At 44.1% G+C, this 26,146-nt stretch overlaps 1 protein-coding gene across 4 annotated transcripts in view; it reads right to left on the bottom strand.

Annotated features, from left to right (window-relative positions):
- Positions 1–26,146, bottom strand: part of FLNC (filamin C) — a 211,156-nt gene that overhangs the window by 16,572 nt on the left and 168,438 nt on the right. For 2 of the 4 annotated variants that reach the window (XM_086918860.1, XM_086918862.1), the window contains 15 exons: positions 25,308–25,431; positions 24,100–24,256; positions 23,242–23,431; positions 22,669–22,692; positions 18,063–18,310; positions 14,192–14,287; positions 12,926–13,025; positions 10,942–11,082; positions 9,854–9,982; positions 9,145–9,318; positions 7,581–7,742; positions 5,339–5,542; positions 4,436–4,588; positions 3,416–3,538; positions 1,151–1,390 (listed from right to left, as the gene is read on the bottom strand). In XM_086918860.1, the coding sequence (XP_086774986.1) occupies positions 1,151–1,390; positions 3,416–3,538; positions 4,436–4,588; positions 5,339–5,542; positions 7,581–7,742; positions 9,145–9,318; positions 9,854–9,982; positions 10,942–11,082; positions 12,926–13,025; positions 14,192–14,287; positions 18,063–18,310; positions 22,669–22,692; positions 23,242–23,431; positions 24,100–24,256; positions 25,308–25,431 (2,265 nt within the window). The remainder of the gene's footprint in view (positions 1–1,150; positions 1,391–3,415; positions 3,539–4,435; positions 4,589–5,338; positions 5,543–7,580; positions 7,743–9,144; positions 9,319–9,853; positions 9,983–10,941; positions 11,083–12,925; positions 13,026–14,191; positions 14,288–18,062; positions 18,311–22,668; positions 22,693–23,241; positions 23,432–24,099; positions 24,257–25,307; positions 25,432–26,146) is intronic. The other 2 variants (XM_086918861.1, XM_086918863.1) reach the window with 1 other exon arrangement.

Raw genomic sequence — 26,146 nt, 5'->3', positions numbered from 1 at the left:
TTGGACACAACGTGACCAATGAAGTCACTAGAACTAGACAAAGTACTCAATATGACACACCCAGAGAACTGGACATTAAACTCTCACCAATGCTTGCATTTTAACCTCCTCTTCTGCACTTTTCAACATTATTCTATCCAAGATTGCGTGAAAGCTTCCATGTGTGCTTTGAGAACCCTTTTACCCATACTGGATGTGGTTTTTCATTTCCCTTCCTGTATTTCCATTATTTTCTGCTGCATTAATTTTAGTGGGGAAAGGGGGTGTGGGGTTAACATAGGTGCCTCTAGCACACATTGTGCCCTGTTGTGCATGGCTAGCCAGTAAAATAAGCAAACACAAGTGACGGGTTAATTTTGCTGATGTGAAACATGCAGTGTCTACAGCCAAACAAATCGACAGAATTACTTACAGATTGCTGCTGCTGAATGGCCATCAGTCTAAGGAAGAGTGGGTCTCATATCAGACTCTGGGTCTCGATTTCAGTTTGGCGAGCAGCCTGCCAGCCTGATAGTTTGTCTATGGCCAAGGCCTCCACCAATGTTGTGAATGCACTGATGGCAGAGGCGAATGTTGAGCATGCAACATCTTTGCTTGGCCCACTCAGCATTCATTTTTTGTTTTTCTGAAGCCAACTCTTAAAGCAGTAGTTTGTTTCAGAAAAAAAAATGGCCCTGATATGCAGGGAAATGTTATTCTCTCTGTCTAAGTTCACCTTGCTGGTGGACCTAGGCAGGGAAATCATTGTAATGTGGGGCTAATGCCACTTCGAGCTCTATAGTAGTCTTGCCGCCCTGTTGCAGATAGGTCATCAGGACAAGTGTAACAAGCTGGGGCTCTACAATTGGAAACCCAGTACTTTCATCAAATGTATTTGACTGTGGGGCTCCGGCTTCACCAAACTGTAATTGAGACCCTTTATCTGACACAAGTCTAGTAATTACACAACCTCACTGGTCCTTTAGAGGGATGCACATACTAGGCAAATGTCCCAATTCTACTGCTGCTTTTATTAGGTTAGTTTATGCCTGGCCCTTTAACATTGTGGTATTTTCAAAGAGGACTGGGCCAAGTCTGCATTTGTGACAGGCAGGAGGCATTCCTTGTAGGATGTTGAAGTAGGCCTTTGGCCTGAGCTTGTGGCACGCACCCTCCTGCCTGGCGATGTTGCTGAAGGTCCCAAGACTCTCACGCCCTAAGAAGTCCCCGAAGACGTGCTGGAAGGGGTCCCCACCGACCTGCGTGGACTCTTCCACCCGCACCTCCCGCTTGGTCTCGCCGCCGCGGGTCTTGCTGATTTCAGTTCTTTCAGTGCGCGTGTAGGTATGACTGCTGCGTGTGAAGGTGCGGGTCAGCCGTTCCTGGGCCGAAACCATCTGGAACCAGTTCCCTGAGGGGAGCGAGATGAGAGAGAGAGAGGAGGGAATAGAGAGAGTGGGAAAGAGAGGCACAGAAGGGTGGAGAACGTGAAGGAGCAAAGAGTAGATGACAATACAGAGAAAGAGATGAAAAGAGGGGAAGTGTGTGTGGAATATAGCAAGTGATAGAGAACAGTGAGAGAACAGAAAATGAGAGGGTAACATAGAGTAGGAAGAAGAAAGAGAACGGTTGAAGAAGAGGAAGTGAATAGAAGAGGAAAGTGAGAGCAAGGAAGGGTAGAAAAGAGGGTTTGTGAGAGAGAAAATTTGTGGAAAAAGAACAGAGGGAGACAAAGATCGGGAAGGAAGCAATAAAGAGTTCAGCAAGTAGGAAAATATAATGAAATGAAGAATCCTTGAAAAACAAACTGAATTTCCCCTTTCAAGGCTTTCAAAGGCAGGAAAGATTCAAAGCTGACTTGGCCATTGATGTCACCTAATAATCACCTCTAATAACTTTCCAGTGAAGAGTCACTGTTGACCCCACCATGGAATCTCCATCCTCCGGCCCAGCCTCACAAGCATTCTACTCGCCAAAGAACTTACACTTCATTAAAGGACATGCTGCCACTTTCAGAAGCCTACGTCTGGTCAAGGCTATGAAGGAGGCCACAACTCACTGTGACTGAGGTAGACCACAACTCTGAAATCATAGCGAAGGGAAGTCTGGGCACTAGGTTCAGCATTATAAAGGGATTGGTGAGAGTACGTTCCATGAAATTTTAATATTGTGCTGTCAGGAGGAGTGCTTCCAGCAGAGCCGCAACACTTATGATGAGCCAGAATATCTGCTGAAGTCGAAGTTTAACCATAATATTACAAATGAGTTGTTTTTCAGGGTTGACCCATAGACTCCAATTTGGATAAAAGCATTATGATTTGTAGATTCAGGTGCTTTTTATAGTATTGATTTCTTAGTAAGAGGAAGATTGAATTTGAAAGTGGTACTATGTGATAAAAGTATCAGACGACTTGCAGCTCCTTGTCTAGATCAGATCTGAAATAAATGGGTCACATTTACAAATATGTGCTCAGCAGCAAATACGTAGACAGCTGGAGCATCTCAGGTGCACTCTGCTGTTTGTTACTGCATTCATATAATTTTCTAGTAAGCAGATATTTAGAGGAATTGAGGATCCTTGAGATGCTTATGTGCAAGGGGAATTAAAATGGTTTGTCTAAACCCACCCTATAGACGCACTTGGTGTCTACAGATTTTCCCCAGTACCAAGCTTTGTTGGAATGGTATTTGAGATGCCCAGAAACCTAAATTGCTTTAAAGGGTGTGATTTTGTTTTGTGCCCAATGTGACCCAATGGGCTTCAAATGTCACTTACTCGATCCAATCTAATGTCCATTCTTACTTCTGGATGACTTCTTACTACTAGAGAATATTCTCAAATATGTTTCTCTCCCAATCATAATGCTGAACAAGTTCTAGATTTTTCATCGCAATTTGTTAAAATCCAAATTAAGTGAACTGGCCTGGCATCTTTTCCTGCTGGTGAATTTTTACCTTTTCCAGTTCGATCTAGGAAACAGCTCAATTTCTCCAAAGTGCATAAGATGGCTCTGATAAGTCTTGTAACCGACCCTACACATCAGCCTTACTGGGCCATTAAACGTTTCCCCCAATAGATAGTCCATAGCAAATCTATCTCCATTCTACCCTTAGTGTAAGTGCACTGCTTAGAATGTCCATAATCTTCTTCTCCCTCGCCAGTGACTGTGCCACTTCATGGGAAGGCCCTAATGCTTCTTTTTCAAGGATTCAAACATGCAAGATGATTTAGGATGGTCAAAAGGCAAAGTACAGATCTACAGATTACATCAAGGGTTGGGAGGTCTGAGTTGTGAAGTATGACTAAAGTACCATGGCAGTCTCAGCTTGTGTTCAAGGGAGAAACAGACTGTAACCTTGTAGGAGGTGAGCTAATTCTTTACTCTTTAAACCCTCCCCTCTGCTGGGTCCCTCAACATCATCGTACTGAGTGTACCTGGTATCTTGAGGTTGAGGTCACATGTGCTCCCGATGCTGGCGATGGAAGGTGCCTGTCTACGACGAGTAATGCTCTCCTTCATGCGACCCTCTCCAGTGACCTTCACTGTGAAAGGGCTCCCTACAGGAAAAGAAAATGGAGTTATGGGTGAAGAGCAATTTGTTCTCAGAGCGGGAAGAGATTCCCCTTAAATACTACTAAGAGTGCTTCATTGCAGAACTGTAACTCTCTCCAATAGCTCATGAGACCTCTGCCAGCTAAAGTTGTGAAACTTTCTCTTTCCCTCTCTTATATAATGCATATCCAATGAGTTTTAGATTCTCCCAATGTATTTTACCTTCCCCAATAAGACACACTCCCTTTCTTGTTGGATTTACACAATCATTTCTTTCATGAGGTATGTGCCCCTCCCCCTCATAGTCATGACATATGTCCACCATGGGATGTGCAGAACTTCCTTACATGTTGTGCTGCCAAGTAACAACACAACATGTTTGACTCATTCAGCCATTCACTGCTTTCTTGGCATGAACACTTTATTCAAGGTCTTTTTCAAGCAACCTAAGTGGTGTTGGCTAAAAAGGTAAGCCTGCTAGAAGTTGTTAAACATGGCATAAGGCCATTTCATAACTATGTCTGTGAGTCCCATTGACTTATGGAGCCCTCCCCCATCATGTGCTCTAACTCTTGAACCATGGCGCAAATCCAACATGTGTACAAAATACTCTTTTCGGTAGATCAGGACGCTTGCACAGATGTAACATATTGAACTATATAGTCCATATGTTTTGACCCCATCCATTGCACATAAGTGATGCAGGCTGTCCTGCAAAGCTTATGGAGCATTCATCCTTACATTATGGACCCCTATCTAGATGCACTAAAGTGCCCTCCACCACCATGATGTGCAAACAATCATCAAACGTTTGCATTCTGCTTCCTCTATGAGTGACGGAGCTTCATTAACTACCCCAATGACGACCAACAACATAAATAATTCTGCTCCCTCTACTTTACCTGGCACATGCTTCTCTGCAAATTTAATATTTATGATGTAATTTCCAGGCTCCGTTGGACAATAGGTCACCCTGCATGTCCCATCTTCTACATCCTCACAATTGATATCCACCTTGCTCGGACCTTCAATCGATAATCCCAAGCCACCATATCCTAAAAAGGGGTGAGAAAAAATTATTTATGAAAACACAGCTCCCCTACTACTCACCCTCCTCCTTTTAACAGAATACAACTAAACAAGAGACTAATGCCTGGTAAGATGAGTTGCAACATCACAGGAACTAACCACTGATGTTGGCTTCAGCTCCAGCAGAGAATGGCTATTTCACAAAGACTATCTCTTTGATCATGTATTGAGTGATGTGTAGCATATCTGCAAAAGAAAAGCTACTGTCAGCTCCCAGTCTACCCGGTAAGAGAATGCAGCATTGAGATGACAATGAAACAGCGATAATGGTATTGGGAAGCACACTTATGACTGTGAAGCTTCACACCCATAGCCCCCCTCCTGCCAGGTCTATACCCAAATTATGCTCCTCTCTGATCCACAGATGGTGCTAGGCAGTGGAATAATTCTGCAACTGGTAGAGATGCAAATCAAGTAGGTGTAGATATCACAATCCCTTAAAATATGGTGGCAGAAACATCAGGTGAGCATATGGACCCTGGTTATTCTCAAAGATCTCACAGAACTATTTTCTTCTTGAGTTCTTTCCTAAAAGAATACTTTTGCGTTTGGGCTTTTTCCTCCTGTCCAAGGGGAGGAAAAATGCATACTTTATTGAAAAAGCTTCCTGTGGACAATTCAGACCTTCAGAATTGTTGTAATATTGGCTACACTGGGTGTAGGATGTGGCGCACACATTACATTACCACACTTAGTTGGTCTTGCCAGTTCCTTACCAGCATTCCTGGTGTCCACGATGAACTCAGATATCTCAGAGGTATGGCCCTCCACCAGACCCTTCCCTGACACCTTCACCTTGCTGGCGTCTCCAATCTCAGATGGGCCCACAGTGATCTTGAAGGGGCTGTTTGTGACATGTTTGCCATTCTTCTTCACACTCACCACATGCTCTCCCACCTCCTTCGGGGTAAATGAAATACCTAAAAAGAAGGGGGAAGGAGACAAATAGAACTTAAGAGCCAGAATACACCTACCTTTCTGCTTTACAGTCTGCAAGCGCAAGTAAAATCATTTTCTTCTGGCACAAACAATGTCAGTTCTTTCTGGCATATTGTATGGTAAAGTTATCTGACATATGTGGTGGCAGTAATTTTGTATATATATTGGCAATTCATGTAATCTTTACACCTAAGGTTCCTTGGTTAAAAGAAGGAGGAAGGCACCTGACATTATTAGGACTTGATGAGCTTTAGGCAAACCCATTCAGGGCCTAAGACTTCCTTTCATGTCTGAGAATTAATGCCACTTTCTGAGTGCAATAAGTGAGCAAGTAGAAAAGGATTTCAGATGGATCTTAAGCCTCCAACACCTCACTCATCCTGTGAAAGTTAGACACTGGGCATCTGCCCCTTTCCACACAATTTCAGCTATGTGGACATGAGTATCATCTGCTCAACAAGGTAGTATTTTGAGCCTGCACGACTCCTCATTTGTTGGTGGCATGCTGGTACTGGTTCTCACTTATAGTACGTATTTGTGTGTGTGTGTGGATAAATATATGCCGCATCTAGTTATGTGCAATTTGCCAACAGACCACGCACGCAACCTGGGCTTCATCCTGGACTCCTCCCTCTCCATGACCAGACAAGTCAACGCCGTCTCCTCGTCGTGCTTCAACATCCTGCGCATGCTACGTAAGATCTTCCGGTGGATCCCCACCGAGACCAGGAAGACGGTCACCCAGGCCCTCGTCACCAGCCGTTTGGACTACGGAAACTCCCTCTACGCCGGAACCACCGCCAAACTCCAGAAGAGACTCCAGCGGATCCAGAACGCCTCAGCACGACTCATCCTGGACATCCCCCGTCGCAGCCACATCTCCGGACACCTGAGAGACCTGCACTGGCTCCCGGTCAACAAGAGAATCACCTTCCGTCTCCTCACCCACGCACACAAAGCCCTACACAACCAAGGCCCAGGATACCTCAACAGCCGCCTCAACTTCTACGCTCCCAAACGCCAGCTTCGATCAACCGGCCACGCCCTCGCCGCCGTCCCCCGCATCCGAAGAGCTACCACAGGGGGACGGTCCTTCTCCTGTCTCGCCGCCAAGACTTGGAACTCCCTCCCGACCCACCTCCGCCTGACCCAGGACCACCTCACCTTCAGGAAGCAACTCAAGACCTGGCTGTTCGAGCAGTAGTGGAACCCCCCCCCCTAGCGCCTTGAGACCCTCTGGGTGAGTAGTGCGCTATATAAATGCTGATTGATTGATTGATTGATTGTGTGTATATGTGCATTTATCTCTTGTTTCCCTCCTAACAGCACTATTGGGTCATTTCTTGTGCAGACAGGGCTTCTTGTATCTTGAGGATATTGCAGCAGGCATAAATGAGTGGGTCTGTGTTTGTTGGTCGTTGTTTCCGTCTGTGTTTGTGGGTCGGTGTTTCCTGCTCTCCTTGCTGGCAGGTCTTTGTGGCACTCTCCTGAACAGACAGAATCCCAATTCCTGACGGTATTCTTATGCAAACAGTTTGTGTGTGTGGGTGTGTTGGTGTATGTGGTTGTATATGTATGTATGCATGCATGTGTATATGTAAAAACTGCATTACGGTGTGTGAATACAAGAGTGTTTAAGTGCTTGTGGCTCATGTTTCCTTACCACATGGCGAGCTGGGCACTCCATTCAGCAGGTATCACTACTTATTTCCTTAAGGTGCTCTGATGCTCTTGGTCAGTGTATAGTTGCATGTGTGCCTGTGTATGGGTGAGCACATGTCAGTGTGCATGTATTTCTGTTCTGTATCTACTCTTTCCTTACTGATGTGCTGGATGGGCAGTCTTTTTAAAAAGCACAGATCCTCCTTCTGTTAGGGTGCTGTGGTTTCATATATCTGTCTGCATGTACGATTGTGGTTTGTGTATGTGGACATATGTCTTTGTGTACCTCTGGGTGTGTTTGGGTCCGCAGGTGTGTGTGTGCGTAGACATGCACATGCTTGTCTCCTCTTTCCTTACCGATGTGCCGGTTGGGCAGTCTCTTGAGTAGGCATGGCTCTTCGTTCCCTGAGGGGGCTCGGATGCTGGCAGTGAGGAGGCTCAGGTCTGTCTCTGTGATCTTTAGAGACACATCAGTGGAGGTTCCCACATTCAGTTGAGATGTCCTCATGGAGTCATCACCTAGGGAAAAAACACATGGACAAACGAAGACTAACATCAGTGCGAGTGCAGTGTGCATATCTCTTGTGCACAAGCAGTACTTGGCACAGCTGTAATATAACATGAAATGTCATGGTACTACATGACATTACATGGCATGCTATGACTTCACGTGATATGATATGATTTGACTTGAGATAACATAGCACTACATACTCTATCCCACCAATATAAACAGGTCTTGAAATCTCTCCCTTTTACTGAAGAAATAATTGTTCTGACTCTACGCAGAATTCTCCATTTGTCAGAAGCGCTTTCTGCCTGGATGGCTCTCCATTTCCAAAGATGCTCCACTGACTCTGCCGTAGTCACCACGGCCTGTCAGGAGCCCCATTGTATTCTGCTAACTCTCCATTTTGCAGTATGTTTATGTTCCTCTACCTCTAAACACAACTCTTGGCCTCTCAGGTGCCACATCATGTACTAAAATCCCTCCATTTGCATCCAGGGCTACTTGTGTCTAACTCCTGATTCACCAAGGTAAACTGAGATGAAAGTCTAACTACGACTTTCTGTATTCACAAAGGACATTTATGAGTAGTAATGTTAGACTTCTGTCTCAGTTAAACTTACGTTTTGGTCTTAAGTTTAACTCAGACCAAAAGTCCTTGGTCTCAGTTACATTTAAAACCAAAACGTAAGATTTTACTGAGACAAAAGTCTACGCTACTACCCATAAATGCCCTTTGTGAATACCGAAAGTATTAAAGTTAGACTTTCGTCTCAGTTTACCTTTGTGAATTGGGCAAAATGTTCCTTTGAACTGAGTTGAAAAGCCATTGATGGTAACATCAACACGTGATTGAATACATTACATCCATCATTCCAAACAGCATGTTCAGGTTACAATAAATGTGAAGGTCATGAATCAAAGAAGATCAAATGTACTTTTTCTTGCTCAGAATCAATACATCTGAAGTCACAAGATAGAGAATAGTTCATGAAACAATAATAAAATAGTGGTGTTTTTATTGAAAATGTTGGGGGCAAAGAAGTGCTCAATGCAAAACTCCATAGCACGAAACAGAAAAATCTTATTACTTCATCTGAAAAACTGAAACAAGTACTTACTGTACTTACAGCACTTACTGAGATTGTTGTGAGTAATTTCCATTCAAAATCTATACAATAAATTCCACCTAAACTAATTCCACAAAGACCATGGAGCATCCCAAGACTATTGTTGCTGTCACATACAGTCGAATGCAGATAGGCACTACAAAGACACTATATACGTGTGGGTGTACTTGAATCTTTGATGTTACATATATTTATCTTGGCGGCGCCTGGCATATGCATGAGTATACATATGTACCCCTTCCCTCCTTTGAAGAGCTGTGTCTATGTGCATATGTGCTTGTACCTGTTATTTTGGCTGTGAAGGGGCTGCCTGGGATGTGCTTGTCATCAAAGCGGACAATTATGTTGTAATCTCCTGTAGCAGTAGGTAGATAGGAGACGGTGCATGTTCCATCCTTGTTGTCTTTGCACGTGATCTCTGCCTTGGAAGGTCCTTCTACAGCCAAGGAGAGACCCCCTTCAGGAGAGAACAATGAGAGGAAATGGTCAAAGATCAGAGCTGAATCAACAATATTGCCATGTCACTCTTTCAGGCTATGCTCTGTGTGTGGGACTAAGAAGATTCATTTGACCCTCAGTTGGACTGTGTCATGTTGGGCAAGATGGGGGTTAACACATCCTTCTTGGAAAAGGGTTGGGTGAAGGATGAGTTTGGGTTGTACTTCATGGTGTTGGAAAAGGATATTCTGTAGGGAGGGAAAGAGTTTGGCACTTTATACTAGGTTGCATTGTTACGGCACCTCTCCTTGGGATATCGGAAAGGTATTGCTATCTGTCCACTGGGGTATCTGGTCAGGCTTGAGGAGTAGGATGGAGTGGCATGATGTTCCTAGGAAGCTGGACTGGTTGGCACATCTTTGCATTAGAGATTCATGGGTTAGTCATATTTCCCACAGGTCACATCATCTATAGCACTGGGACTGAGATGGGTGTGACACTTCCTGTTTGAGGTGTCTGGTTGAGTCTATCACATTGTCCTCTCTTGCTCTCACCTTCTCCTGCATCCTTCGTGACGATGGTAAATGTGGCAGGCTTGTTTACCATGCCATGGCTGAGTCCAGGTCCATAGGCATTCACATGGCGGCTGTTAATGGCATCCACGTAAAATTGAAGAGGGCTCCCTGGAGATAAAAATACACAAATCATTCAAATGGTCACTGTGGCTGTTACCCTTCAAGTATGTCTCTGCCACCTTCTCCCTGAGTGTGCCTCCAAGTCTTTTTTTTACTTACCATCTGAGATAGATTCTATGAGTTAAGCCCCTTCCTGCGATCTACCCTGATGATCTAAGTGAGCCTCTTAATCACTTTCGATAACTTTTTGATCCTCACTGCAATCTCCTAAATCTTTAAAGTACCATCTGAATTTCTCTCCCAGTGGCACTAAGTCCCTGTAACCTACAGAGACTCTCTTAGTGGTCATCAGAGTTTCTAAGTGGCATGCTGAGTTTCTCGGTGCCCCACTGAGTCTCTCTCTATATCCCTTGGTAACCATCTTGGTCTCTCTCAGTGACTTATCTTTCAGATAACTCAGAATCATTCTCAGTTACTACCTTAGTTGTCGCTCTCATTAACCAACAGGGTACTCTCAGCAAACCCTGAACTCTCTCTGTGAACCATTCTCAGTGGCTATTAAAAAGTCTCTTGATGACCCTATGTGCTTATTTCAGTGATCCTTAGTGTGTTTCTTAGTGAAGTCTTAGACTCTGTTAGTGATTCTTAACATCCCTCTCAGTAAGTCTACGTGCGAGCTCCAAGCATTATCCAGAAAACCTATGAGCCTTTGTCAGTTCCACACTCACTGACACTGCCTAAGCGACAGCGTTCTGTGGGAGTGACACACTGGGTCTCTTTCAGTGCCCTCCTCTCGGTAGTCTCTTAAAGCCTGCTCTGAGACATTACTGACATCCAATGAACAAATTGATACTTATGACAATATTTGATGTGACTACAGGATAGCCAGACCTGGACATCAAACATCTCAAAGACCTATGTGGCTACCAGACATTGCTTTGTAACTGTCCCGTACATTTGGGCTCTGATGCTGGTGCCTTCCCAATGTCTGGCACTCTGACACCTACCTGGAATGTGGTTTCCATCATATTTAATGTCCATTTCATGCAGCCCTTTCTCCACTGGAGCAAATTTAACCGTGACCGTCCCATCTTTGTTATCAGTGATGTTTGGACGAGCCAGCTTCCCAGAAGGCATCCGTACCTGGCCTATAGTTCAAAGACAAAGTGTGAGAAATTCAAAAACTCAGAGGGCTCAGTGTGTCCACTCCATCTTCTTCCTCATTACCAGAGACCAATCTTAGGTCTCCTAGGCAGACCCACAGGTCACATGAGCTCTGACCTAGAGTCTAGAAAACATGCAAACTATCAATCCATTCACTGGAGCAATCTGACCTATATATAATATAGATATTATTATGCACCTTCTCTTTGGAGCAGATTCACTTATGAGCAATCTGAAAAGCCCCATTTTTAATTTTTCTGGACTTACTGTTTGGAACAGCTTCATAAAGGACAGCTTCAACAGTCCCAGAGAGGTTAGTAGGCCTCAATCATTGGCGATTCTCACTTATGGTCAACTTTAATGGCCCCATATTTAAAAAATATTGCAATATACAAGTTTTTCTATTACAAGGGGTATCAGTAAAAATATTCAACATTTTCAAGACCAGCACCTGTTGCTTATGTGTCCCTTCCAATCATACAGCCATAGTTATCCATGAGATCCATGGTCAAACAGTACATTCTACTCATGCCTGTTACCCTACCCACATAGGAAGCCATGGTGTAACCCGCCCATACATCCAGACATGCTGCCATGAATTTACTTAGAATCCAAAGCCGACTTGTCCTGCTGGGCTTAGAAATGCTATGATAGAGGGACAGCACAGGCCCTCGCCCTGTCTAGACAGGGTACACCACAAAGAATCAGAGAATCAAGGTCATCAACTCTTCACCTATTCATTCCTGCCATAGTAACGTATAGACACATGGAAGTGAGGGACCAGAAAACCTGTTCCTCCCAGTGTGTTACAGACACAGGGATTCCAAGACATGCTCTGATATGTCCTTCTCGGGCATCGCTGATTTAAGGTAACCAGATGATGCCATGTCATCGGGTACACTGTGTTCCAGTCCTGGCTCATATTTAACAACCCTGGGGCATATATACAATGAAACGACGCAGCAAGCAATTTTGCTGCACCAAGCTGCATCATTTCAAGAAGCAGGGATCCGCCATATATACAAGAATACAGCGAACCCCTGTGCTTTTGACAGTGCTGGCGCACAAACAACAGTTGTGCACCAATGCAGAGACCCTTGCACAGGGATGATTGTGTTTGTACAGGAAGGGACACCTTCCTGCACAAAACAAACATTAATGGTGTTTTGCTGCTTCTATGTGTGCTGCAGAATGCTGCACACATAGAAAGAGCAAAAAACGAGGAGAAATACATGCATTTCTCCTCATTGCGCAACTTTAACGCCTCCCATGGAAAGGCATTCGTTTTAGGTACTGCCTCAGATTAAAAAATCCATGTACATTTGGAGCAGTGTCAAAAAGCCATGGGTGCTGCGTAGGAACATCCACAGCAACACCCATGACACGCCCCTCTGACGCAGAGTACTGAGTGAAAGAGGGGCATAGTTACTAGGTCATGTAAAGCCACCCAAAGTGGCTTTGCGTGGCCTTGTAAATATGGGCCAGCACACAGCACCACCAGAGCATCAAAAAAAGTGATGCTCTGGTGGCGCTAGGGGCTTATAAATATGCCCCCCAGTGCATTAAGGAACTGCATCCTTGAATTAACTCAAAGGAACCAATGTAACTACATTTCTAGGATGAAATGGCCTCTAAAATGATGTCCCCAACAAAGAAGAGTTTCCTGGTTCCCACTTCCTGAACGGACTGAATACATTATGCTGTCCTTGAAGCTTTACTGTATCTGTATCTGTCGTTGCGTGCCCTCCTTGAGCAGGACTCTGGAATACTCGCAGTAAAGGCATTTCCTCACCTTATTCCTAGAAATAGTTCAGAGCAGCAATATACCTGTGATTTCTCCTTTCTGCATCGTGAAAGGAATGACCAGGTTAAAAGGCCTCAGCATTGAGTCAATATTATCCGCTGGCATGATTGGTTCTTCCGTGGCCTGAAGAGAGAAGAATGGGGCAGTCAGTATGAAACTTGGCAGGAAAGTTTGAGCTGCTAGGGTAGGAAGGAAATACAGCAATGAATAAGAGACAGGTTATTGAGCAAGTTTAGATTAGGTCAGAACAGGTGAGACTGAAAAAGGAGACGATAGGAAATTTGTAAAAACCAAACAAAGAGGCAGAACCAACCAATGCTGCAAAAAAGAGTTGCAAGGAGAGGAGAAACAGTGGAAGGATGAAATGAATGCCTCTGATGCTCCTCTGCAACCAATAGCTGAGTACTCCAGACTCTTCAGAGTAAGTGCCACGATCCTAGAACCTAAAGTTGTAAAAAGGGATTGTGCCACCATTGGCCGTCCTTAAAGTCATCATTCACGTTGCCCAAATCGGAGGTTTTTGTCTTTGTTTCAGCTAAGACAGTAAAGCATAAAGCCCCCAGCTGGAACCATAATAATAATGAGCCATGACACCTGAACTATTTGAGTCCCCCAGACATTGGCCCATGGTTTAAGGACAGCATTCTTCACTACGTCATTGCCATTTTCTCAGTTTTACGGTTGGACTGTACCATACTGCCATACCACAAGTTTCCCTAGGCTTGCAGCACAGACTGTGGTGGCCTCCAAGAACCATGTACAGCAATCTGACCCACCAGAAGGTGCCCCTATAAGATCAACTGGAATGAATTAATGTGGAAACAGATAGCATGTATGAGGAGCGAGTCTGCGTGTATGCTTAGGTGCCATCTCCGAAGAGAGACCTAAAAAAGGACTCTTAAAGAAGGAAAGTCAACAGTCACTTGTGGGGCAGAGTCTTTCAAAAAGAAATACAGCTTTACAAAATATGGAAGTGGTCTCACTCACATGAGGGATAAAGCCATCTGGGGATGGTAGGTGGAGGTCACTGGCATCATGATGTCCTTGTATAGGTATTTCCTGCCACAGTAACTCCTGCACCTACCACTATCAGTAAAAGAGATTTTTTTAATGTTTTCTGAAAGCTCTGAAGCCTTTTTGCAGTCGTCCTCCCCAGCCCATGGTAATGCAGAAGGCCGAAGAAGACTCATCTGCTGAAAGGAAACTTTGGAGGGAAGGTAGACTGAGTTTGAGAACAGGAAAGGGACAGGTCAAGCCAATGAAGGTGTAAGTTCACATGCTGATGGTACCCAGTGAGCCGGATAACCAGGATGGTGAGGAGGGAAGGGCTGATGCAACTGAAGTGTGTCACACGGCTCCTCGATGATGGGGATGGTGTCGCACGCCTGGCGGGAGGCAAGTAAGAAGTCAACAAAACTCACAGGCACAACTTCATACACTAGTGGTGAACGTGAAAAGTTTAACAACAGTGATGACCATGTGGGCTTCTGCCTTTGTTAGCCTATCGCATACATTATGTATACTGCTGCATATGGTTGGTGCTCATATATCATTGACTTTTATTTCGGAATGCAACACAATTTAAAATTAATAAATAAAAAATAGGCATAAACATTCTCTGTACAGACACCGCTTTTTAACACACAAGCAGGCATTTTGTAAACTTGCAGAAACCAAAAGACATGCTGCAGAAACATCTGCTAGCTCTCACACACAATGACTCACTTTATCCGTGTACATTAAAATACATTATATAAAAATATAATGTTAACGTTGCTGCAGTTGGGAGTGTTTTGCTGTGATGATAAAGAAAGTGTAAAGTTTTTACTGTACAAGTCTAGTCTCACTTCGTTTCCAGCTATTGGCCTAGCATAGTTCACAGAGTTTTATACTTTTATTAGGGTCTTACATAGTTTTTCGCACGAGTTTTCACTAGAGCTGATAAATCTCAAACATTATTTATGTGTTTTCTTGAGAAGTGCTGTAAAACGGTGTTAGCTAGTGAGCATTTTGTGTGAGGTACAGACTTTTCTCAGATTTTACTCATGAGTGCTCAGAAACCCTGCCCCTCTACTTACTCACTGATGCTGTGGTCTCTCCTCCTCCTCAAGTAATGACAGGAAACGTGCTATATTTATGGAGTTTCCTAGATGCACTCCCCAGAGCGGCCTCTTGCAGCAAGGCCTCCCATCCAACTGCCCTGGTACAAATGATAACATTCCGCAGCATCTCTGGGGTTCCAGCAGGGAACCTAACCTGCTCAACGTTCCTTACAGCAGCTTCCACTCTCTATGCCACTGCACAGCTTGGGGAGCTTTCTCCAGCTCCTGACAGTACAGATTTTCATGTAAAAGCCCAATTCGTTGAAAACCTCATTTTGTGTGCAAAAAATACATGACGTTTGTGAGCAAAGAAACTTTGCAACTTCACACAAGGTACCCATGATGATGTCGGAGTCTGGCTGACACTGACAGGCACCTAACATGAAATGGGCAGAACAGGGCAGTACTTGGACCGCTGAGTAGAACGAATGGCACACACATGCACATAGATGTCCTGACGGTGAGCCTTTAGCCTCTCCAGAACACACAAATATATAAACAAGCAGGCATAAACACAGAAGCCCTTCACTGTTCCGATGTACACTGTGGATCAGCCAGCATCAAAATGCTTGGCAGTTTTGCCTTGTCTTTGAGACAGTTTGTACTTGATAAGTGTTTCCATGTGTCACTGGAGTAGGTTTCCACATAAGCAGGCACAAGACGTGTGTATGCACACATAAGAATCTACTGCACATTTATTACATGCGATTGAACAACAAGTTGTGCATTTCACACTGAATTGACGTTTAGTGCTCTGATCTTTAGCTCAGCATCTGGCCAGCGGCGAAGGAAGATTTTAAGGCTTCACCGGAAGAAGTATTTGTCTTGCACAGGACACAAGGGAGAGAATTCCACTGCTGATTTCCCAGGAAGGAGGTGTGCCCGTGGTGCCCATAGAAAGCTTACTGTACGCTATAGAGGACTTTGAAGGAGCCTCTTTTGTGCTTATAATGCGTATATGCTTATATATTTTTTGAAGTATTGCGAGAACTCTTTTTGGGAAGTCCTAAGTAAAGCATGATGGTGTTTTTAATATGATTTGATCGCAGCTGAGAGGACAGCTGCTTTGGCCGGCAGCTGGATACAGTGTACATATTTGCACAGAAATCTGAGTTGTCTATGGAAGGATTTGCAGATTACATTGACTTGAGGTTATAGGAAGGCATTTATCAGTCAAATGCGCTGTCACTTAACAGTTGACTAGAAGGACAAAACTAAGGGCTTGATTTAGAGATCGGTGGACAGGTCACTCTGTCACAATCATGACAGATATCCTGTCCGGATGTATGACGTTACAACGCATACTTTTACCACGCATACCATTACAACGCGGTATTTACAACGCATACCATTAGAATGCATAGCGCTTTGGGGTGCTGGATAGTGAATAGTTTAATTTACTATTCCAACTCCAGTCCCCGTGGACACTAGGGAAGGTGTTGGATAGTAAATTAAACGTATTCCCTATCCTAGAGCGCCCCCCAGCGCAATGCGTTGTAATAGTTTGCGTTGTAATGACTGCGTTGTAATGGTAGTGCGTGGTAAAAGATTTGTTGTAAAGGTTGTATACCATCCTGTCCACCTTACTACTGTTGCCATGGATTTAAAGCACATGTAATGAGCTGGACAGGACATCCGCCGCATTTGTGATGGATTGACCACACGGCAAGCTCTAAATCAGGCCCTACATTTTGACGTTTTGGTTTAGGACTGTAGGGCGGCGTGTATTTGAAGCGACGGGGGCAACATAATGTTACCAGAGCTCTATTGCCCGTATCCTGAAAAGAAGTGTGCAACTTTTAGAAGCATGTTCTCCATATTCAGTATCTGGATTGCATTTGTGACACACTTTTGACAGCTTTTCATTAACCACACCAACAGTTAATCCAAAGTACTCCCTCTTCTCTATCAAATTGAACTACGTTTGCGGCTTGAAGCTCTTTATCATAGACCTGCCCCGATCATAACTGGGACAGTGGTAATCCAAGGAGTATAAAAGTGCAGATAATAGTGAAGGATCCTATAGATCTCTTTGCTGTTGAAGGTAAAATACTTAAATCAGTGTTTGCCCGTAAAAAGTAGATTACAGCCCCCAGAAACTAAAAGAACCCTGCCTAGATTACTTCCTGGGCTGATCAGTTGCAGTCAAATTGACTACTCTGAACCGAAAATAAACATTCTGTAACTTTATATGAGTTGGGTTTGTTTGTACTGTACAGAGCGACATGCAAGGGCGGTGACACTACATAGGGGGTTGCTGTGTTCTGAGCATAACGTGGTAGACACTACAGCGAGTGAGCGGTTCTGTACCAAACAGAGTCAAAAAATGAAGAATATTACAACATGGTAAGAGGATTAAGGGAAAAACATGGACCCCAGCACTAAATGAGCTCAATCACTACAGAGAAAGATTGGTTACCTGCTCATCAGACTGAAATAAACACACCATGGGTCTGATTAGAAGGATGTGTTGAGTACTGAGTGAAATACATGTGATATACAACTGCATGAAGTATCATCTTTGAATTAGGCCTGGGTCGAGTTGTAGGAGTTCTGCTATGCAAAACTCTGCGAAGTGACACAAAAACGTTGCCAAGCTACACGGAGTTCCGCGAGCGGCAGAGTGCGTTACCTTGTAACATTCGCACTGATTTTTAGCGCCGGGTATTTGTCCCTTGCTGTAAAATCAGAGCGAACGGCATCACATGAAGCCAAAGAGGGCTCTGCTTCTTTCTGCTGCTCGAGTATGAGTTCTACTCGAATGGCAGCTTCCTCAACGCGAACAGAAGGTTTCTCATCGCAAACGGTAGCGACCATCCGCGACCGCCCGCGTCAAAAAATCTCGCTGGGAAGCTGTATTGCGTTGGATTTTCCTCGCTCGCACTCGCCAACTTTTCATTTGCAAGTGTGAGTGAGTAAAAAACTCAGCTCTGCGATGCAGAGCAGAGTTTTGTGGAACTCAGTGAGCTACGCGGTGCTAGAAAAACTCAGCGTAGAGAGCGGGGTTCCCCGCTCAGGCCTACTTTGAAACAAGAAAAGTGAAATAAATGTATCGTACCACCACATGGAAGGGGCTGTTGGGAATGAGCTCTCCTCCGAAGCGAATGGTGATGATGTACTTCCCGGGCTCTGGTGCCGTGTAGTAAATATCAAAGGTCCCGTCCTGGTTCTCCACCACATCCACATCGAGCTCGCCTCCATCCGGTGTCGACACCTTGCAGGTCACTTTGCCCTTCCCTGCAGCCTTGGCATCCACGGTGATCACCGTCTCTTCGCCAATCTGAATGGTGGGACCCAAGCAGGTGCCTGTTTGAAGGACAAAGGTAGTGTTACAGTTGACGTGTTAGACCAGTCATACTCTCTTAATCTTCATCTTAGTGGATCCTGCGAAAATATTTAGAGTGATGGAATGACAGACAACTTCATTGTCACTCTTTTAAAGCTTCTTACATACAAACTGGTCAACAGTCTCCATCGGTCAGTGCATGGTTATCACCAACTAGTAAACCAATTACAACAATCAATTCTGGAACAAAATCCCATATGATGCATGATACCAGAATATTGAGTTTATATATCAAAAATATTGCCAACAAAAATATTGTGCACGTAAGTATGCAGCTAAGTGCAGTATTATTATACTGAACTCCGCATATGTACCATAACTATATAAATGTGGCCCAACAACATGCGTTAATTAGAGCAACACTGCATATTTACTACTACAGTGCAAAGGTCAAATTTCAGTTCACTACCCAGGTAGAAAGAAAATAACTTAAGAAAAAGATTATTATTGTCTTCCAGATTGCATGTTACGATTTATTAGCAATTTATTACCATTGTTGTATGTGCAATACTTCTGCTCTTGTGAGTCATTGCCCCTTACCACGCTCAACAACTATAATAAAATGTACATGTGTAAAAGTATACATATATGTATGAGCGTATATATATATGTATATATATGTGTGTGTATATATATATATATATATACAGTCTGTAAGTATATATGTATACATGCATATAAATATATATAATGTGTGTTTATATAATGTTTTTCAAGAATTTCAAGGTACTTGGGTATCGAATTATTAATACTAAATCTCCATGATAATCTTGCTCTCAGTATTTTCTACATATTTCTTGAAGCAGAGATACTTATTTAGACAATATTCGGGCAAATACATCTTAGATTGTCAATGTCATAATATGCTCTACCCTGAGCTCAACTCTTGCTTCTCCAACTGAGTGTTTTTAACTCTGAAAAACTGTGAAACATGTTGTGAGACTTGGCCCTTTTCCCCAGAAATTTTTCGCTTTTTATCCCCTGTTAATTTAGAATGCCCCTATTGAAACAACACTGTATAGGCTTTGGGTGGTGGAGAATGCCCTGTGTAGTTTAAAACTAGTGTTAAAGTACAGGTACTTCCTACCCCTAACATGGCCGCCACAGACCACTGCTGCAGCAGCGTGATTTAGTGGGCGCATTCTAGTAGCCAGGGGCTGGCTGGAACCCTCAGGCAATGTATCCATCTTAGCCTGCCAGCCTGTCCACAGGTAGAATGGTGGAACCTCCTGGAAGCCTCTGGAACCTTCTGGGAGAGGTGAGGTGACACCAACTGACACCAACTGACACTACCAACTGTCAACTGGCACTATAAAAGGAAAGGGAGGGAACTTTCCTGAGGAGAGAAGCTGAGGGGAAGACCTGGGGAAGTACCTACGCAGGAGGATAGGCAGTGGGGGTCAGGGCAGGGTCTTATGATGCTGGAATGACAGGGCCTAGTGTGCTGCTTTACAAGTGTTGAGGTATCCTGTCCTCCCCCACTGACCTAGCCCCGCGGCAGGGAACCCCCAGGGACCACTTGAGGGGATTGGCTGAGGAGATCCAACACCAGCCACCAACTTAACCCCCTTCAAGGAATAAGAAACCAAAGGAAACAAGAACCCAACTGCTACTTACAAGGGCGCAAGAAACAGCTGCGCCAAGAAGAAATCAAGGAACCAGTAACCAAGAAACTTACAAAGGCGCAAGGAACATAAAGCGCCAAGAAGAGACTGAATCTCCACAGGACATTTGAAGAGCCACCCAGGTATTGGCGCTGTGTTGCTCCCTGTGCCCCCTGACGCCACCTGGGGTCCCTGCGCTAACCTACCGCTGCTGTTTGGCGTGTCCTGTGAGCTGCCTCTATTTTAAAGCAACTGCTGATGAAGCGCCAACCTAGAAACTGCCTAAGCGCTACATTGCCCTCCAAGCGCTTGACTGGTGAAGAATTGCTGTGTCCTGTGGGAGCGCTGTGAATTGCCTGCAGGGCTGTGGAAGTTGCCCCCCCTGTAAAGCGCTGTGAAGTGCCCCAAGTGCTAGGACTGCCTGCTGAAGCGCTATACTGCCCGGGAACTGCTGTTTGAGCGCAAGCTCCCAGAACTGGGGTGCCCGTGGAAGCGCTGTATGCCGGGAGATGGCTGGGGCTGAAGCACCGCTTGTCCCCACGAGGCTGCCCATCTGTGAAATGTGATGAGGGAGAGAAGCGCCGTGAAACCCCCCTCAAGCGCTCACCTGCCACGTCCTGGGAAAAGCTGTTACTGGGCCCCATTGGCCACCATTGTGCCTCCAGCACTCCCTGAACTGGGCGGAGGCCCGGATTGTCTGGTGGGCCCTTAAAAGTTAACCCCTGGCTAGGGGAACCTGACTTCTTGTTGTCTGAGGCCTGGGACAGCTTAGCCATTATGGAATGCTTATTTAGGCCTTAGGTATGGCTAAGCCTAGGCTAATGTATTGTTCATCTTAGCCTGATGCCTAGATTATCCGGGCTTAAGGAGATGTTTCTATATGCATAGGGGGAAGGTTTTATATGTGCAAGCCAAGTTCTTTAAGCTCATTCTTGCTAAACGAAATGCTTAACTTGTCTAATGGAAAGTTCTTCCCTAACTGGGGCCTTGTTCTCTATGTCTAAGGAAATGGTTATTCTTCCATAGGAAGATGGTGATTAATTACCCACCAGTAAATGAGGAGATGTTCCATGCTGGGTTAATGAAATGCTGGGGTTGTTATACTGAAATGTTTATTGGGAAATAATGAAAGGTGATGCCTTTATTGAATTTTGATGCATTGGTGAATTGCTTCCTTTACTCTAACCCAAGGAACTGTGTTGTTGAACTGCTTATCTTTACTGCAGGAAATGTTTACCCTGGTATTGGACTGGTTGAGAGGTCCCAAGGCCCATAGTTTATAGGCCTCAATTCCTAATAGGGTAACCCCCCCCCCCTGTTTAGGGGCTGTAATGGAAAGCCTACCATTCCCTGATGAAGAGAAATAGCGAGTGATAGACCCAAACCCAGGGATTTTCCATATTTCGCCTAGAGTCCTGTTCAGCCTAGGCCTTATGAAAGGTTTACCTATTAGTAAATGTTCACTAATGCTTGAAGCCTGACTTATTTTGGGATTATTGAACTGTTGGGCACTGAATAAGGAAATGTTACCCTTATCCGCTGAAATGTCATTCCTGGTTAAGGAAGGGGTCGCTCCTGCCAATTGAATGCTTTACCCTCATTTGAGGCACTGTTTATTCCTGCGTTTTAGGAAATGTTATTGCTGAGAAATGCAGTGTTTGTGCTACTAATGAAATGCACATATTACAATAGGCCTAGTTATTACTGCCTTATTTAGGGGAATGCTCTGCATAGGCCCAATGGAATGTGCAGGTCTGAGGCATGAAATGGTTGATCTATTATTAAATGTTTACTTCTGCTAAGAGAAAGGCTACCCTGATTGAAGGAAATTCTTACTTGATAAGAAAGGTAATACTGACCTAATGAAATGTTTTACGTTGACTTCACAGGAAGTTCTTCATAGGCGTAAGAAGAATGATAACTCTGATCTACAGTTATTTATGATACGTCATTTATGCCTTCCTAAGTTTTACCCCTAATAGGGGAGGAGGAGCCTAAGGCTGAGGCTAATAGGATGTCACACCTTTAGTGAAATGTTTCCTTATTACTTAACGCAGTGTTGTATTCATGACCTTATAATGTATTTCTTACAGGTGATGATGAGAAACCAGGCCAAGGTCAGGCCTGTGGTTATTTAATATTTAATATTTATTATTTATTCATCCAGTATTTATTGCCAAGTGTTCTCACACATGTATTTTAGTGGAAAGTTAATAAGCTAATTTTATGATGAATTCCTAATACCCTGACCCAGCTCTATCTTAATAAAGTTAACTTGAGTTTTTACACAAACTCACTGGAGTGGTGTCACTAATTGCGTGCCCAGGTTTCTGACTCAGTGGTTGCGTGTGCTGCATGGTTGCTTAACACATATGCTTTCTGATGCCTACCCGCTCGTGCCATGCTACCCTAGGGGACTGGTGACCCCAGTTCCAACACATGTGTAGAAGGACTCGGCTACTAAACTAGTTATAAGTGTGTAAGTGAAGATGCGAGTAGAGTAGATGGGTTGGAGGGAGAGAGAGAGTGGGTAACTAAGCTAATGAGAAAGCATGCCTGTGTGTGTTCTGAAAGTGGAAGTGTTGGGTATCAAGTGTGCACTATGTGCATTCCACCTATATTTGGGATTATACAAAATCAAAAATCGCAAAAAAATAAAATATCTAGTTCTTGCTGCTGTTGAATCCCTTAATGTAAAAAAGTGAGGAACATACCTAATCCATGACCTCCAATGGACACTGGAAAGAGAAGGAGAAAAAAAAAGAGATTACAACACTAAAAACAAATAAAGATTAGGATCATACTTAAGAAGTCAGTAGGTAAGTTGTCAAGTGGCTGTAGCACTAGGGATTTTTTCCTGAAAGTACTGTAGATGACACAGCAGAAGTATTTTGGGTAAAAACTGACAATGCCAACCATTCCATGACAGACCAGACAGTATTTTTTACACTGGGGATCTGTCTTTAGAGGCAAACCATGAAAGTGAGATGTTGTCTTTGGAAATGATAAATCCAAAGTCTGGCTTGCTTTGAGGACACACATCACCCTTTGTGTTTAAGGTTGAGAGTACCCAGCGATGTGTAGAGGGGCTTCAATATTTCCTGGTAGGTATTGTTATAAAACACACTTGCACCACCTATCCCTAGTGCAATTATGAAGCAACATACCAAATGTGTGAATTTAGTAGCACTTGGAACTCAAACAAGAAAGACCAGCACAGGTTTATACTCAAATCTAAACCAGAGTGGAAGTAAAGGGAAAGCACTGCCACCAGGACCCTTACCCACCTGTCACTAAGCACTTGCTGGCATCCCCCGTGGGCAGCGCATGGATCCGGAAAGGTGAAAAGGGGATTTCGTCCCCACCATACTTGATAGTTATAGTGTAACGGCCAGTCATGTCGGGTACATAGGACACCGTGTATGTTCCATCTCCATTATCTCGAATGTTGGCCTTCTTTGGTTTGCCTTCAGGATCCTGGAAAAATGTTGATAATGAATAATGTACAGGTCATAAAGACTTTTGTTCATTTCTACAAAGATGGCACTTCTACAAAGAAGGCTTCAGTCCTAATTCTAAATATGTGTATCAATATAACGAGGGGTAACAGCACAGAATTGGTGACAGAAAGAGATAAAAAGAAACAAGAGAAGGATCAGGAATCGAAGCACAGGAGGGGAGGGAGGAGTAAAGATGTGAGGCAGTCAAAGGACATGGTGTGAACCTGCTTCTTGATTTGAGGGTTATATGTGGCACTTTGAATAAAAAGTTGAATAGATGGGTGTGGCATGAAACTGCAGAGCTTAGGAGGTCTTGAGAGGAAAGAAGATGGCTTTGGTGAGTTACCTCTGGGATACTGTGAAGGGTGGAGAAGAGTCAAGGCATTTCAAGAGGACTGTGGAGAGTATGAGAGAAGTAGGAAGTGTGATTGTGTCATGATATTTGTGTTTAAATACATATGGAGGGAGAGCAAATGAAGATGATGTGAGACTGGCTCTTGTTGTGGTAGAGTTTAAGTATTTGAAGTGCAGTAGGGTTGTCCCCCAATTTTCTGAATGTGGATGTTATATGTAAGGTTAAAAAGAGAGACATGTTAGTAACATAAAAGCTGCAAACTAGCACAGTTGTGGAGATGATGTACATACAAGGATCTGCACTGTAAGGAGCCCCTCGCCAGCATCACGGGCATCGATAGTGAACTCCACGGGCAGGCTGGCAGGGATGCCTGAGGCATTGAGTCCAGGTCCGCTGGCACGCACTTTGCTGGCATCATGTGTAGGTAGCACTTTGATTTTGAAGGGGCTGCAATAGAAGAATCCAACACAATACTAAGCCACTAAATATACCAAGTTAAGGAGAGGAGAGACAGTATATTCAATTCCAGAGCTTAGAACTTCAGCAGCGATATTGGCCAATCACCCTTTTTTACAGAAATGGCCATTCAAGCAACATCCAGTCCATTGGATTCTTGAGACCCTTCTGCCAGCACCTCCACTCCTAGCATTTCTAGGATTCGGCTTCCCAGCGTTCTGAACTACTCCCTGCATATCAGCACTCGACCTCTGTGAGAATTTGCAGTTCTAGTCTGTCATCTAATTTGAAGCCTAACCTAACCCAGAGCACTCCCATTCCCAGATCTCCAGGCCAAATACTTCCTGCTTCTGCAGTCTCAGATGACTGTTGTTTTCCAGGAATTGCAAGAATTTCCAGATATGCACTCCCACAACATTTGGAAACCTAAGTCTATTGGAGTACTTCCAGTCCTGCGTATCCCAAAATACCCAATGTAAGGCTCTACGAGTAATTCCTGCTCGAGAACCTGACATATCCCGGAATACTTGATTTAAGGTTTTGTAGACTCTGGAGCTGATTTAGAGTTTGACGAACAGGGTCCTCTGTCACAATGCTGAAGGAATATCGCCAAACTCACAGTCAAATGTATGTCGACCACAAAGCCTACTCCAGCTCCGAAGCTGAAATACCCTCCGATGACTCAACGGAACATGGGCCGTTGGAGGTTAGTCATCCTACCGCTCGCCCAATTTAGAGTGGCCAATCGAATGGCTTTTTTTCTGCTTTCTGCCACCTCCAGGTAAAACTTGGAAGGGAGGGACAGTAAAAAAAATTCCCTCCACACCATGGGCGAAAACGTCCATGTTGTAGTGATCGATAGTTTTTCATTTTTCATGAAAAAAACTCCCGCTTTGACAATATTCTTAGCAATGTACGGATAGTTGTAAAAGAAGAATTTGTATTCGCCTTTTCATCTTCACAAGAACTTCTATGTAAAAATGAGTAAACAGGGTGAGAGGACATAGAAGAAAGGAGACCTTTCTAGAGAGAGAAGACTTACCTGCGAGGAACTTCCTGCTCGGCATACTTCACGGACACCGTGTATGGGCCGTCGGTGGCTGGGGTGTAGTTCACAGTGTGGGTGCCATCGCCCTTGTCCCGAACATCAACTGGTTCTGCAACTCCTGTCCAAGAGAAAAAAACATGACTCAGATATCCTGCCCTTGGAAGGGGGTCATTTACAACAAGGGAGTAGCTAGAATAATCAAATACCTTCAACATCCAATACAAGGTCACACCCCGAAAGCACAGCGATTGAGCCAGCCTTGGCAGGGGCTTTTGTGCAAAAGGGGGCTGAACCCCCAATATTTTTTAAATTGTGAAAAATGATAATTGTTAGGAAAATTATCGGTGTGCCCATTGTTCCAGTGTCATCGATTAAAGCTTGACACTATTTAAATAAAAAACACTAATTTATTGACAGGCTTTTGAATGATCTCTTTCGTATTCAACCCCGTCTGCACCCCAGAAATTTTGAGGAGAATGAATGTCACTTGGAAAATTGTAATCACATAGAGCCAGTAATGACCCTATAAGGCAGACTTTGCAGTGGTATAATGACCTTCTCGAATTCTCTTATGCTCACAATTCCAAAAGCTATTATGAAGCTATGATGGCTCAATCAGCTGCAGCAACAAGTGATATATAAAAGTGCACATTGTTAGTCTGTGTACGGCCAGCTGGAGCAGAGAGAACAATGGGGCTTGTAATTGGTAGTAATAACGTGTTAATGGCTTGATCTAAATTTTTAATCGTTCGCAATGAGGGCCCGGATGTCAGAGCCGTAGCACTGGGTGATGCGGATAAAGCATGCAAGGACCAGGGAGTAAGGACATTTAT

This window comes from Lissotriton vulgaris, chromosome 1_1 (assembly GCF_964263255.1).
Source record: "Lissotriton vulgaris chromosome 1_1, aLisVul1.2, whole genome shotgun sequence".
Lineage (NCBI taxonomy): Eukaryota > Metazoa > Chordata > Amphibia > Caudata > Salamandridae > Lissotriton > Lissotriton vulgaris.
This window is presented reverse-complemented; position numbering and strand designations above follow the sequence as displayed.